Source organism: Egretta garzetta, unplaced genomic scaffold (genome assembly GCF_000687185.1).
Source record: "Egretta garzetta isolate BGI_Z169 unplaced genomic scaffold, ASM68718v1 scaffold692, whole genome shotgun sequence".
Classification (NCBI taxonomy): domain Eukaryota; kingdom Metazoa; phylum Chordata; class Aves; order Pelecaniformes; family Ardeidae; genus Egretta; species Egretta garzetta.
In genome coordinates, this window is record NW_009258787.1 from 384,174 (window position 1) to 397,160 (window position 12,987).

At 52.4% G+C, this 12,987-nt stretch overlaps 1 protein-coding gene across 1 annotated transcript in view; it reads right to left on the reverse strand.

The window, feature by feature from the left end:
* Positions 1 to 12,987, reverse strand: part of NRG2 (neuregulin 2) — a 72,230-nt gene that overhangs the window by 46,795 nt on the left and 12,448 nt on the right. The window contains 3 exon segments of the mRNA XM_035889196.1: positions 8,175 to 8,240; positions 12,168 to 12,190; positions 12,192 to 12,275. Coding sequence (XP_035745089.1) covers positions 8,175 to 8,240; positions 12,168 to 12,190; positions 12,192 to 12,275 — 173 coding nt within the window.

Genomic DNA, 12,987 nt, shown 5'->3' on the forward strand with positions numbered 1-12,987 from the left:
TGGTGCTGCCTGGGCTCCGGCGGAGGCAGCAGCAGCGGTGGAGCAAGCAAGAGCCTGCCAGGGAAGGGTGAAAACTGCAGGGGAGCAGGTAGGCAGGAGACGGCCGCCGTCCCCTCCAACAGCCCCGGAGGGCTGCCTGGCCAGCACACAGCGTGGGGGCTGCTGGGCGCTGGTTTGGGGTGCTTGCAGGCTTTTGCTGTAGCACCTTAAAGCTGCGCAATGAGCAGGTCCCTGTTAAAGCTGCAAGTGTGCGGTCAGATCAGGGAGCGCTGAAACTTCGTGAGACAAAGCACCGGCGCAAACAGAAAGGCAGTGGATGAAGAACAAGAACAGCCTGCAGGAAGCCGTCACCCCTGCAACCATCAAATGTACCAGCTGCTAGCAAGCAAAACGATCCATGCGGGAAAGGCTCACATCATAAATCCTACAGGAAAGGATTCTGGCGGGGCGGAGAGGGAGAAAGAAAAACAGAGCCCAGAAACCTCCCCACAGGAAAGACCTCAGATGAAAAGGTACCCTTCCCACCAGAAAAGGTGGATGGGAAGGTGCAGTGCTGCGTGATGCTGTGATACCGGAGTGGATTACAGCGCTGACCAGCCAGAGACTGCGTGGGATTGTCATCCCATATAACCAATTTTGTTCCTTTTAAACAAATAAAAAAAGAGACTGACATGAATGAGGCTTGGGATGGGCAAGTTGTGCACTTCCAGGAAGAGCCGTCAGCAGAGCTAAGCCTGCCCAAGAAACACACGGCTGAGCAGATCTCCTAGAAGCATCTTGCTAATGTCGTTATGTTTTAAATCCTGTTTTCTGCAAGTACCATGCCTTTTCTCCCAAAAAAGCACAAAGTGTTTTAAAAGTGAATCACAGAATCATATCCCTGTGGTCCATTTGTCAGCAGCAGAGGTGTGGCAGAGGCTACAACAAGAGGCAGTCAGCCCAGTCCCCTGTTGAGAAGAGTGTCAGGAAACACAGCGCGTTCTAAGATGATAAGCTGTGCCGTACTGGTCAAACCAAAGCCCTGTCTTGTCCCTGACAGAGGGCAATAGGCAGTGCTTAAGGAAGGAGATCAGCACGAGCATGCAATGATAATTTTCTCCTGGCCTTCTAGGATAAGCAGCTCAGAGACAGCCTCAGGCAGCCGTGGCGCCTTTGCATTTAAGGGCCTTTGACGGATTTCTCTTCCACGAATGTGTCTAGTTGCTGTTTGAACAAATCTCATCTCGTAGCACCTACAGTATTCACGACAAGAGCTCCAGTGTGATGGGCACAGTGTGTAAAGACACATCTCCATTTATCTTTTAAACCTGTCCCTTCCTGGCTCTTGTATTAGAAAAAAACTGTGATCATGCCCCACTCCTTTCCCCTGTGCTACCGGTGGCTTTGCAGGCACAGCCTTCACCAGCTGGAAAGCAAGGATCTCCTCAGTAGCTTCTTACACAGAGGATGCCCTGGCTGCAGTCCTTTTTCGTGCCATCTCTGGTTCTGTTTTTCCCTTTGGAGATGGCGAGACCATCCTGCACACACAAGATTTATGTCACCCTGGCTTGCTCTCTATTCCATTCATAGCGATTCCTAATGTTCATTTTGAGTTTTGATATACTGAATACAGATCTCTATCTATTACAACCCTGAAATCTCACTCCTGCCTGGCAACAGAGAGCCCAGAGCCTCCCAAGGCGCCCGACTGCTCTGGGACGTTGCTGCAGCTGGGACTTCACGATCATGAGGGCAGTAGCTGCAACTCGTTTGGGAAGAAGGGTAGAGGGACCTGCCAGTTCAGAAAGCAGCTCCGGTGGGGGGGCAGGGGGAAGCAAAATGTCTCACTTAGAAAATGTTGATTGTGCCCCCTTTGACACCGCATGGCTGCAGACCAGGCAAGCACCTTGAAGCATGGGGCCAAGGGAGATTTCAGTGGGTTTCCACCACACCAGCAGGATGATACCCAGATTCACAGGTGGCTCCGTTCAGTCACTTCATGTTTAGCTGTATTCCCCCCTCAGCCTGGGCCACTGGAAATACCTTCATAACCATCTACCTGGTCCTGAGTCACCTGGAGCTTGATGACCTGTGTTGGTAAAGCAAACCTTGCATACAGTTTATTTGCAGTCATGCACGTTCATTCACCTCCCTCCAAACACAACTCAGGAGTGCCTGGTGATCCAGAAGTCCCAGAATCCCAGAATCCCAGCCTGGCCGGGGTTGGCAGGGCCCTCTGGAGCTCACCCAGTGCCACCCCCCTGCCCAAGCAGGCTCACCCAGAGCAGGGGGCACAGGACAGCGGCCAGGCGGGGGTTGAATATCTCCAGAGGAGGAGACTCCACAGCCCCCCTGGGCAGCCTGGGCCAGGGCTCAGTCACACTCAAAGTCAAGAAGTTCTTCCTCACATTCCACTGGAACCTCTTCTGCTTCAGTTTGTGCCCATTGTCCCTTGTCCTGGCGCTGGGCACCACTGAGAAGAGTCTGGCTGCGTCCTCGTGACCCCCACCCTTGAGATATTTGTAGGTGTTGATGAGATCCCCTCTCAGCCTTCTCTTCTCCAGGCTGAACAAGCCCAGCTCCCTCAGCCTTTCCTCCTAGGGGAGATGCTCCAGTCCCCTCGTCACCTTTGCACCCCTCATCTGGACTTCCCACAACTATTTTACCGTAACTGCCACATAGTGCCAGGCACTCCCTAATTAGTAAGTCCTTCATTCAGCCTCCAACCCAGCTCCATCTAGCCCAAATGACTTGGAAAGTTGTAAAATTACTGAGATAAATGGAGACCTGAATAAGCAAGGGTGCAGTTTTGGGTGCTAGCTGCAACCCGTGTGGAAAGGGACCCACACGAAGGCAGTGGGGGACCATGAAGGGGTTGGTGCATCGGTCCTGTACCAACTGCCTCCCCAAGCGCTTCGACGAAGCAAGAGCAGGGAACAGGGAGTGCACATGGGGCAAGCTACAGAAAAGAAATGGTGAAATTAGACCAGTGGGAATGAGCAAGGTGCCCCTGAGACGGGGGCCTCTGCACATCCCGAGGCAAACTGGTTGCAGAGCTCCTGCAAGGTGGAAGACGGCCTGGATCGGCTCAGGCAGCAGCGAGACAGATTTCCAGCTGGCCTCCGTCCCAAGGCTGAGGGCAAGGCAGAAGGGAGTAAGGGGGTGAGGATGGGGAAAAGCGGGCTGCCTCCTGATGGACGTGACTGCAGACGGTCTGGAGCCACGTTTTATTGTCGCTGCCCCCATCAGCGAGGACAGTGCAGCAGAAACACACGAGAGATTCAGAGCATGGCAGTAATTCAGAACGGCTGTCTTCCACCACACGCCTAGGTTATTCGGGGCTAACATCGACAGCAGGGCAGCAGAGAGGAGACTGCGGACGCTGGCGTTGCCGTGTGGGCTTCCTTCCACGCAGCCCAGCTACGCAGAAAGGCTATTAATGATTGTGCAGGGACTCTTACACAATTCCTCCCGTGCGCGTCATTTAACCTTCGCAGACAGCTCACCGGCCCGTTCTCAGAAATCTGGTGAAATGCTCCCCCTGCAAAGAGTTAATTACTGCGGCTTGGACTGTAAATTATAGCTAATTTTTCACAAACTACAGCTACTGTCGAGGAGCGCGGGGAGACAGTGATAGTTTTGCTGCTCCTTTTTTTTTATAAATAACTTTGACTGGTGGGTTCATAGAGCACAGACACTTCATTCTCTCAATATTTAGACATTCGGGCAGACAGATGAGCTCAGCTGGTTGGAGAGTGTATACAAATTGCCTGCTCTGTATATGCCTCATGTACTTACTGATAAAACACAGAATTGCTGAGGTTCCTCTCAATCGAGTTCATCCAACTGCTTGTCAGAAGAGCATGGATGAGGAGGTGTCTGGCCAAGCTGTTCTTTGGCCGTAGCACTGTAGTCCTGGCGCGAGCCACGCTAAACCCGTGATTTACACTGATTAATACACCGAGGGGCCGTTGATCCTAACCACTATCTCTGTACGTCTGGTACGATGCTCTCATCTCTTAACAAACCTGAACAGGGGCTGGATGCTCACTGCTGTTTTTTTATATAAAATCAGAAGGGCCTGTGCAGACCAGGGCTCACCTGGCAACGGGGACTCTGGAGCTCACAAAAATGCTGCTCCTCTGTGTTTATTCATCTGGAAATGACCCAATATTTACCCCTGCACTTTACTGAAATAGATCCTGCTGGAATTATGTTCCCAGTTCCTGAGGGGATCATGAGGATCAATAGCTGCAGACTACAAGTTCATCCCAAAATACAGATGCCAGACTGCAGGACACTCAGAGCATCGAATACTGTGGATCAAAACCAGCGTGGCAGCGCTCCCCACCTCTCCCTCCTGCACTGCTCTGGTGCTCCAGCAAGGAGCACATCTGAAGGTTTCAGAGCACCAAGGGACCGCCTGTTTCCATAGGACAGGTACCTATTGCAGGGGCAAAGTCCTGTGCTGTTATAAAGCTTCTACTTGCTCCTCCAGGCTGATGTCTCCAGCTTTAGGAAGGAGCCCTTCCCTCCTCTACCACAAGGGTCCCAGGTGCACATGTTAGCACCGCAGCATTTGATTTTCCCAAATACTGTATCAACTGTAATAGCAGCAACGTGATCCTTCAGTGAGGGGATTTGTTCAACCTAAAAAGCCTTTGGCAGGGCCGGAGGCAGCAGGAACGCTTTGCAGGCGGGGCAACTGAGGCCCAAGAGAGTGCAGCAACGTGCAATGGAGTCAGACAGAGCCGATCTCCTCATAGGCAGCCTCCCGCTCTGCACGCTGGGCTTACAGCCTCCGTTCGTCCAGGGAACACCAGCCTCCATCCTACACGTCACTCCACACTGCCCGTCTTTGCCTTTACAGTCACAACGGGCTGTCTGTACGTCCATCTAGAGTAGCTGATGTGATGGCTACTCAAAAAATACAGAGCGTGCAAAACAAGCAATGGCCAGGACGTGACAGCAGCCACAACACAGCGCTCGCTGCAGCCTGACGGCGAGATCTCCCACACGTACGCCCAAGGTACCAAGCCTGCGTGCGTGCAGGCTCCACTCAATTATCAACCACACCTCCCACTGTGGGGTTTAAATTATCTGAGCAAAGGCCACACCAGGGCTTATTTTTAGTCTAATATTGAGAACTGGTCTGTCCGCATGGCCCTTGGTGGATGGACTTCTGCCTGTTCTACCCAAGCTCTGGGCTGGCTGGGCGCCCTTCGACTCCAAGCCGACAGCACCACGCTCACGTTGGTAGCGTTGCTGGCTCCAGGAAAGCATGGTGCCTTCAGGCTGCAGTGACCAGAGAGTGACCAGCCAGTTAACATGCAGGTCTGCCATGGTCACCCAGTAAAGGCCTTGCCAGACTGGACCTGAGACAAGGTCTGGGGGAATTGGCTGAACCTTAATTACATGGCACACCTTACTGTGATGCTGAAGCTTCGATTCAACTGGATGTGACCAGATGTGACTTACAAACCTCATCACAGTAAACACATCGCTGAGCCATTGTAATCATGCAAGGCCACCAGGCCCACCTCACCTGGGCAAGAGAAAGTAAGGACAACGCACTGGGGAAGGTATTAAAAGGGAGAAGGAGAGTCTGAACAAGTCTAAACCAATGAGTCTACAAACTTAGTCCAACGACATCACCAAGATGATGAAATCTGTGGGCCCAAACTGGTGTGTGGAGAGTTAGACTTAACTGACAAAAGAAGGGCTGTTTCACCTACCCTCCCACAGGGATGTCTAGAGGGACTTCAGGGAGGGCTGGTGATCCCCAGCAGTTGAAATAAAGGCCCCCAAAATCAATCCAGAGAGCCCAGCTTTCATACAGGCGCCTCACCCTATCCCCCAGTCCTCAGGTTCAACTCAGCTCTGCCCCTTCTGCTCTTTCTCCCTCTTTCATCTTCTCATCTGATCCCAAACCTCTCCCTGCTGCAGAGCGCCCGTAGGGTGGAGTTAAGCAGCCCAGCCAGCGCTGCCAGCCTACGCGGGCTGGTAAAAAAAAGGCACTCGACCCGGTCAGCTGGGTCATCACCCAGACTAAGGCCACGGGCAGAGTCCAGCTGCAATGGCCCTCATGTTGGTTTAGAGCATTTGCCCATCACTGGCGGATCCTCTCGTGTCCTGGCAGTATCCAAACCACACTTCCCCCCCAGCCTGTATTCTCCTTTCACCCTCAAGTTTCTTGAAGTCAAGGAAATAAACTGGAGGAGAATGCAACAGCAAAAGGGATTACCTGACCTTAGGGGAGATTTAAAACATTATTCTTCCTTTTAAAAATGAAACTTTGATAAGATTTTATTATATTTGTGCTGCATAAACCTTCAAGGGGTTTTACCCCCTTGCCCGCAGGGACTGTCTGGGTCATGGGGAGAACACGGTGAGCCTCCTGAGGTGTAAGGTCCGACACCCTTGCCCAGACTACCTGGTGAGATGCCTGCCTCGCACCATGGGCCACGCAGAAGTGACCAAGCACTGGACCAGGCTGCCCGTGCGAGGCCGTCCCTCCTTGCCCAGGGAACTGCAGCTACCACCAAGTTTGCATGGTGGAACCTGGTGTTTAAAATCCAGTGGATGGTTTACAACCTTTCGGTGAAACAATGCGAGGTGGGACAAGCTACGGGGCCAGACAAGCTTTCGAAAACAGATATTTAAAAGAAATGCGAGAATTTTACAAGGGTGAGTACGTGTCAGTTTTCCAGATCATCACACCTCACGACATCTTCATTACCTCCCCACATGTTGTACACATGTGCAATTCTATGATAGATCATCAGTAACCATACAAACCGGGGGAACTGTGTTATTCAGGTAACAGTTGAGAGAGAGAATAAAAAAGGAATGTGAAGGAAAATGTCAATTACAACTTAAACTCTGGAGACTTCACCATCTCCCCACATCATTAAGGAAAAAGCAGACAGGCAAGGATGATGGTCCCACAGAAGAAAGAAGTTTTCCAAAAGGAGAAACTTCTGTGCAAGCCACACGGCATTGTGCCAGTCTCCTCCCTATCGCTGAATTTGGCTGTTAGTGAAAACAGCGTACATCTAACGTGATGCAAATGTGCAGCATGGATTGATGCTGGTGAGCACAGAGGAAGAATCCCAGGAAGGACGGTGTGGTCACTGCATTAACGGTGCTGCATCCCAGCGTGGTGTCCCCAGTGCAGCGGAAGGCTAAGCACAACGCAAGAGCAAATTTTAAGGGCAGGTTTGTAATCAGAGAAGCTTTTAAAGGCTACCTGGCCAGTCCCTGCTGTGGCTGCAGTCAGATTTCCTTTAAAATCATAAAAGACTGAGCTCTCCAAGGAGGAAATGTCCCCTTAAAATCTGCAAAGCAGAAACATCCACAGAGAGGCACAGCCAGCCGTGCTGCCAGTTCTGGGCGTGAGAAATGGGCATACCACATGGATCTCCAAATAATCTCTTGGGCCTCAGCACGCCGGGTGCCTGCTCGTTTGGAGGGGATCCTGGCAGGCTGTCCAGAGCGCGGCCACTGCCTGGGTGTCGCCAGAGACTCCGAGACTGAAATAACTTCTAGATCTACGCTTGTACACATGCTCCAATTTTTATTCTTGTGTGCCCGTTTTCTACTGCACTCGTGACAACTGAATAGGAGGGAATGACAAAAAGCACTTCCACCACATTAAATCAAACTAAGCACTTTGGGAAATCTGTTCTTGCTTTCTGGACGCTCAAGGAAAAATGTGAGGGCGCAGATGTATTATCTGCAATTTTCTTATGACTTACACTTAGAGGATTTGCATCTTTTTTCTTGTATTTCCTAAAGCCTCTTTTGGTTTTCTCTACCTATCCTCAAAAAAACCCCCAAACCCAAAACCAACCCCCCCGCTAAACCAAAGGCCCTTACAAGCACCTCTTATGAGTATCAATAACCCTGCGTATCGGAAGGGCTGGGAATGCTTACAGTCCAGCTGCAGTAGGGTGTTCTTCAAGCTCCCATTGCAATGTTATCAACCTCTCCCTCTCCAAGATAGATACCAGCAATATAAATCATATTTTTTGAAAGATTAGGGAAATGTCAGTGGTTTTGGGAGAAATCAAAGAGAAGCAGCGATTAAAGAAAATTCCAGGAGGCAATAAAGCATTTATGCAAAACGTCTCATAAAAACAAAACAAATAAGGGGAAGGAAGCTCTACGGGGGGTGCGGGGGGAGAGGTACTTACACTCTTCTTCCATAACAACTATTTTAGTTTCTGAGGCTGGTAAGACTTGTGGTGCTTTCGTTGTTCCTGGGGAAATTAAGGTAAGAAAGTAGTGAACAAAATATCTATTCTGAGCAGAGAAGAGTGGGCTTAGCTACTGCGGGGCGGAGGAGAAGAGCGGGTGCTGCGGGCGGCGCAGGCTGGGGAGGCTCTCAGTGCGTTAGTACTGGTTAGAGTACGCTCGGGGGGGAACTGGGTGTCAGAGGCCGATAAACGAGGCCCCTGCAGGGGATGGCACAGGGCACGTGGGTCCCCTGGCTGAGCCTTGTGCCATCGGGGTCTCTGTCATGATAAAAAGGATTCGCCCGACAGGCAATGAGCGAAACTGTGGGAGGTTTTCCTAGCCCTGATGGCTACAAGAGAGCAAAGACGGGATCACAGAACTTGGCAGTGAGAAAAATGTGGTGTTTAAGAAAAGGTGAGATCATCTGAAGAGCCTCCATCCCACGAGTGCGTGCAGCCCTGCAGGACAAAGCAACACTCACGGAGGAGCATGGAACAGATGGGGGCCGTGGCACAAGGCAATACAGGGATGAGCAGGTGCAGCAATTTCCTCTTTATAAATCAAGATACTGGGGAAGTCCAGCGTCCAGAGTCACCAGCTCTACTCAAGCCCGCTGGATCAAAGCCTCTCACCGCCCTCTGGATGCGCCCAGCAGAAAGCACCAGGAGCCTACGCTGTGCGTGCAGCACCCTGCCAGAGACGGGGGGGCGGGAGAGGGGCACTGCCACAGAGAGGTAAAAGCAGAAAGAATTTTTGATAAGAGTTTGATTTTTCCTGCAGTGTTTAGCAAAGGGTGGGGGTGTCAGTTAAGGAGGCGTCTAGAAATTTTCTGAGGAAAAAAAGAATCTGAAACAGTCCCATCTCAGCTGTGCCCTCATGCCCGTGTGATACCAATATTAGAGCACTCAATAACGAGAACTGGGAAATGGGACATTTTTTCTAAGCAAGCACCTGATTTACCTCACAGTAATAAAAATCTGAAAATAGCACCAAAGCACAGGACGTTTTGGCTGAGCCCAGAAGCATTTCCTCAGAAGCAGAGACCCTCCCAAAGCTTTCCAATGTGAAAGCACTTATTTCTGAGCTGGGCATTTTGTGGAACTGCCAGAATTGCAGGGGAGAGGCGAGGTGATGGGTTTGGCTGATGGGCATTTTCTAAGTGACGAGGGGTCACTGCACCGCAGCCACTCTCCCGCTAAAGAAAATCCCTCTTCCATGTGGTGCTTTTGGTGATTTATAACAGACCTGCATGGCTGAAAAGGTGCTCCTCTGAAACCAGCATAAACTGAAAAGCGGTAGTGGAACGGAGCAAAGAGTACAGCAGTGCTGCCTCATCAGGCTGAGAAGCTTCTACCAGCAGGGACTGAACCTCAGCCCTTCACATCCATGGGCCTGGGGGTCTCACATGTGAGCTCCTTCTCAGCCAGCCAGGACTCGAGCGGGCTCAGGACCCTCCGTCTCTGGCAACTGCATCCCTGGGAGGGAAAGGCTGAGGACAACTCGCACCTCCACGATGCTCACCTCTAAAGCTTCAACAGCTCGGGCCACCTCTTGCAATGTACCTCCCTACAGGGGCACTTGAGGTGTCCCCTCTGTATCACAAGATGTGGTGTTGGCTCAGGACTTTTTCTCAGTCCTGGAGTCACCCGCCTGTATCACAGCAACGTTACAGGACCTCCAACAGTACTGCCAAGTGTCAGGTCAGAAAGTGCTCCCAGCAGACAGTCCCAGAGCACCAGCCCCAGCCAGCCTGCCCAGGACAGGCAGAGGCACCGGGTTCCCAGGGACGGGGCAGCGGTAAAGAACCAGAATCTAAAGCAGCAGAACATACAGAAACAGCAATAGCTGGAGCAGGCTCCTGGGAAAGAGGGGAAGGCTCCGAGGGAAGGCCAGCTTGCACGTCTGCTCTGATTAATTGCTATAAACTGCTAGAACTTCACAGAGCACTGTGCTGAGAGTCAGCCACAATAGGATCAGTGCTAAGGAGCCTGGAGAAGAATGCAGGGAGGGACAGAAGACAGCACACGCTCGATTCAGAGACAAGCAGATGCCCTGAGGAGTTTTCTACTGAAAGATATCACAGAAGGGAGTTTGCAGAAGTGAGGAAAGCTGTCGAGGTCCCAGGAAGGCACAGCAGTAGGGGAAGAGGGACACTCTAGGACAGCAAGTGCTGGGCACAGATGAGGGCTGCTCGGCTCTGGGTAGCTCCAGCAGGAGGTGAAAAAAGAGTGCAAAGGGGGTGACAGAGCTGCAAAAGCCTGCAGTGATCACCAGCATTGTGTTTGCCTTTGCAAGGGACTGCAACTGGCGCCCAACTGCTGTCCCGCCGGGTGACCTGCCAACAGCAGCAGCAAGGGGTGCCTGCAGCCAGGAGCAGCAACCCAAGGGCAGATTTGCAAGGCAGCATAGAAAACGGATTAATCGAGGATCTGCCACAGCAGGTCACAGCGGGCAATCAACTGGATCTGCAGCACCCAGCAGCCTGCAGCTCCCGCTCAGAAAAGGTACAGGCCAGATCTTTGGGTCTCTTTGACTGCTGGCCAGGTCTCAACACATTTCTGGGCAACTCAGGTGTGTCCTCATAGCCAGTGGCCTGAGCGAGAGCAACCTGCCCTTGCCAGACACACGCCTTCCCGCGGAGGAAGAGCTGCACCCTGGCAAGCGCTGCCGGTGCCCGTGCAGGTGGGACGGGGCCGTTGGAGGCGGCGGTGGCCTGATGTGCATTTTCCTGGTGCCATAAGCAGCGTGCCAGATCGGCGCCTCGCAGCGGGCAGGGCTCGATCACAGTCGTCCTCTTGTGAAAGGGGATTGCTCGCGACTGGGAAGGGCGAGCAAAGGAGGCAGGCAGGGCTCTGACGGGAGGCACGAGCTGCTTGAACATGTTGCACGGTGGGGGGGTGGCACATGCAGCCCCCAGTCAGCACAGGAGCAGTTTGCATTGCGATGGGAGAGCCGGAGCATGAGCCGGGAAAAAAGCAGTGGCACTGCCTCAGTTACCTTACCCTGGACACCCTTCCTACCGCGGTCGGAAAGAAACGTAGCAGAGAAGTGGGGCTAACTCAGTAGACGTGAAGCGTGAAGGCAGGGGGGGCTGAGCCTTTCTCCAGACTTTGCAAGCACCGGGCTTTTACAGGCAGTGACTGAGCGGGAGGCTATGTGACACTGCTGCTTCACGGAACTGAAGGTTCAGGACTGCGAAGGCTGCTGAGGCAGACGTTAACAGAGATGCCAGAAAGCAGCAGGAGAAAGCTACCTCCCCTCGCAGTTGACTAATGCTGGTCAGAGCACGAGAGAGAGACCGGATCGCGCCAAAGGGCTGCAGAGCGTGGAGCCTGGGCTCCCGCCGCGGCCCCTCGGGAATGGCAGGAGGAAGAGCTCGGAAGCAGAGCTTGTGCGGAGCCATCCCTCCCCTCGTTGCACCCTCCCGGCTTCTGGCAACCACTGTGGGGACTTTCTGAGCTGGAGGGTGCATCCAAACCATCATGTTAAGCAATATAATTATTATGACCAAGATAATAATAAAACCACCTAACCTCAGACTCCATCCGCTGAGCTCTAAGAGATGGAGCACACATTCTAGGATGAAAACCAGAAGCAACTTCACTCATCACAAAGCTATGGTTTAATTACTTGTCTTCTGGTGAATTTTGCCTCTCAGAAATTCTTTAAAAAAGGAAAATATCAAGCCCACCAGCTTTCTTTCCTCCTTACCTCTTTTCAAAAAAATACATTGACTGTAAGTTTATTTAAAATGTAAATTAACCACATGGCCAGTGACAGATAACAAAGATAAACATTTATGCTAAGCTGCATTTTTCTTATCTCCCAAGATTGTTTTACTCGATATCCTGAAAGCATGAAACAAAATACAAGACAGATCATGTGCAGAACCTCCCGCATTCTGCTTCAACAGCAGACAGCTCAAGACATATGCTGGCTTCTTCACTTACCACTTTTCACATTCAGGCTGCCATTTCCCTAAAACGTTCTCCGCTTCGCAGCTGTACTCCCCAGCATCTTCCAGCTTCACCTTGTTGAACTGCAGTCTGGAAATCTTTCTGTTGAAAAGTACAGCAGACATTTCTTACTCGGTTGCTGACCACCCTCGCGAACTGATAACCGCTCCTGGCCCTGGGCGCTGCCTGGTACGCCACCCCTTCTCGAGAGGACGGGCTGCCTGGCCTGGTCAGGATTCAGATGAGACCCTTCCCAGGAATCACAGCCATCATGGTTTCCTAAGCGCACATCTCCCCCCGAACCCTCTGCTCTCAGCCTGTTGCCATGGATTGGTCTGACCCCCGCTCCATTTGCACAGAAGTCTTGTGAGGGGTTGAGCCCAGGGGTCCCAGCATCCCAGCACGCAGACTTTCTGCGCTGGAGAAAAGCCGCTGTACCGAGGGACAGTGGGACCTGCCTGCGGGACGGAGAGGTGAGGACGGGATGCACGTTCTGCATCTTCCCCAGCAAGGAGGCCGAGCCGCCCGGTGCTTCACCAGCAGTGTTCGGCAGTGCCGCACACCCAAACGCAAACACCCACGGGGGCAGTGGGGACTCACGCCTTCCCAGCCTGCAGATCAACACCCTGTGGCTTGACCCGGGCAGGCAGCTGGTAGCTTCGTCCAGGCCAACAAGCAGGGCAAGCATTTTGTCTCCCCCAAAGGGGGACACCCCGATGTACTGCAAGCGTGTGGGGCTGAGCTGCATGCGCTCATCGGCCTAGGAAGGGGCTGGAAAGGGCGCAGGATGGCGCCTGCCCCCCTCGCCTGCCCC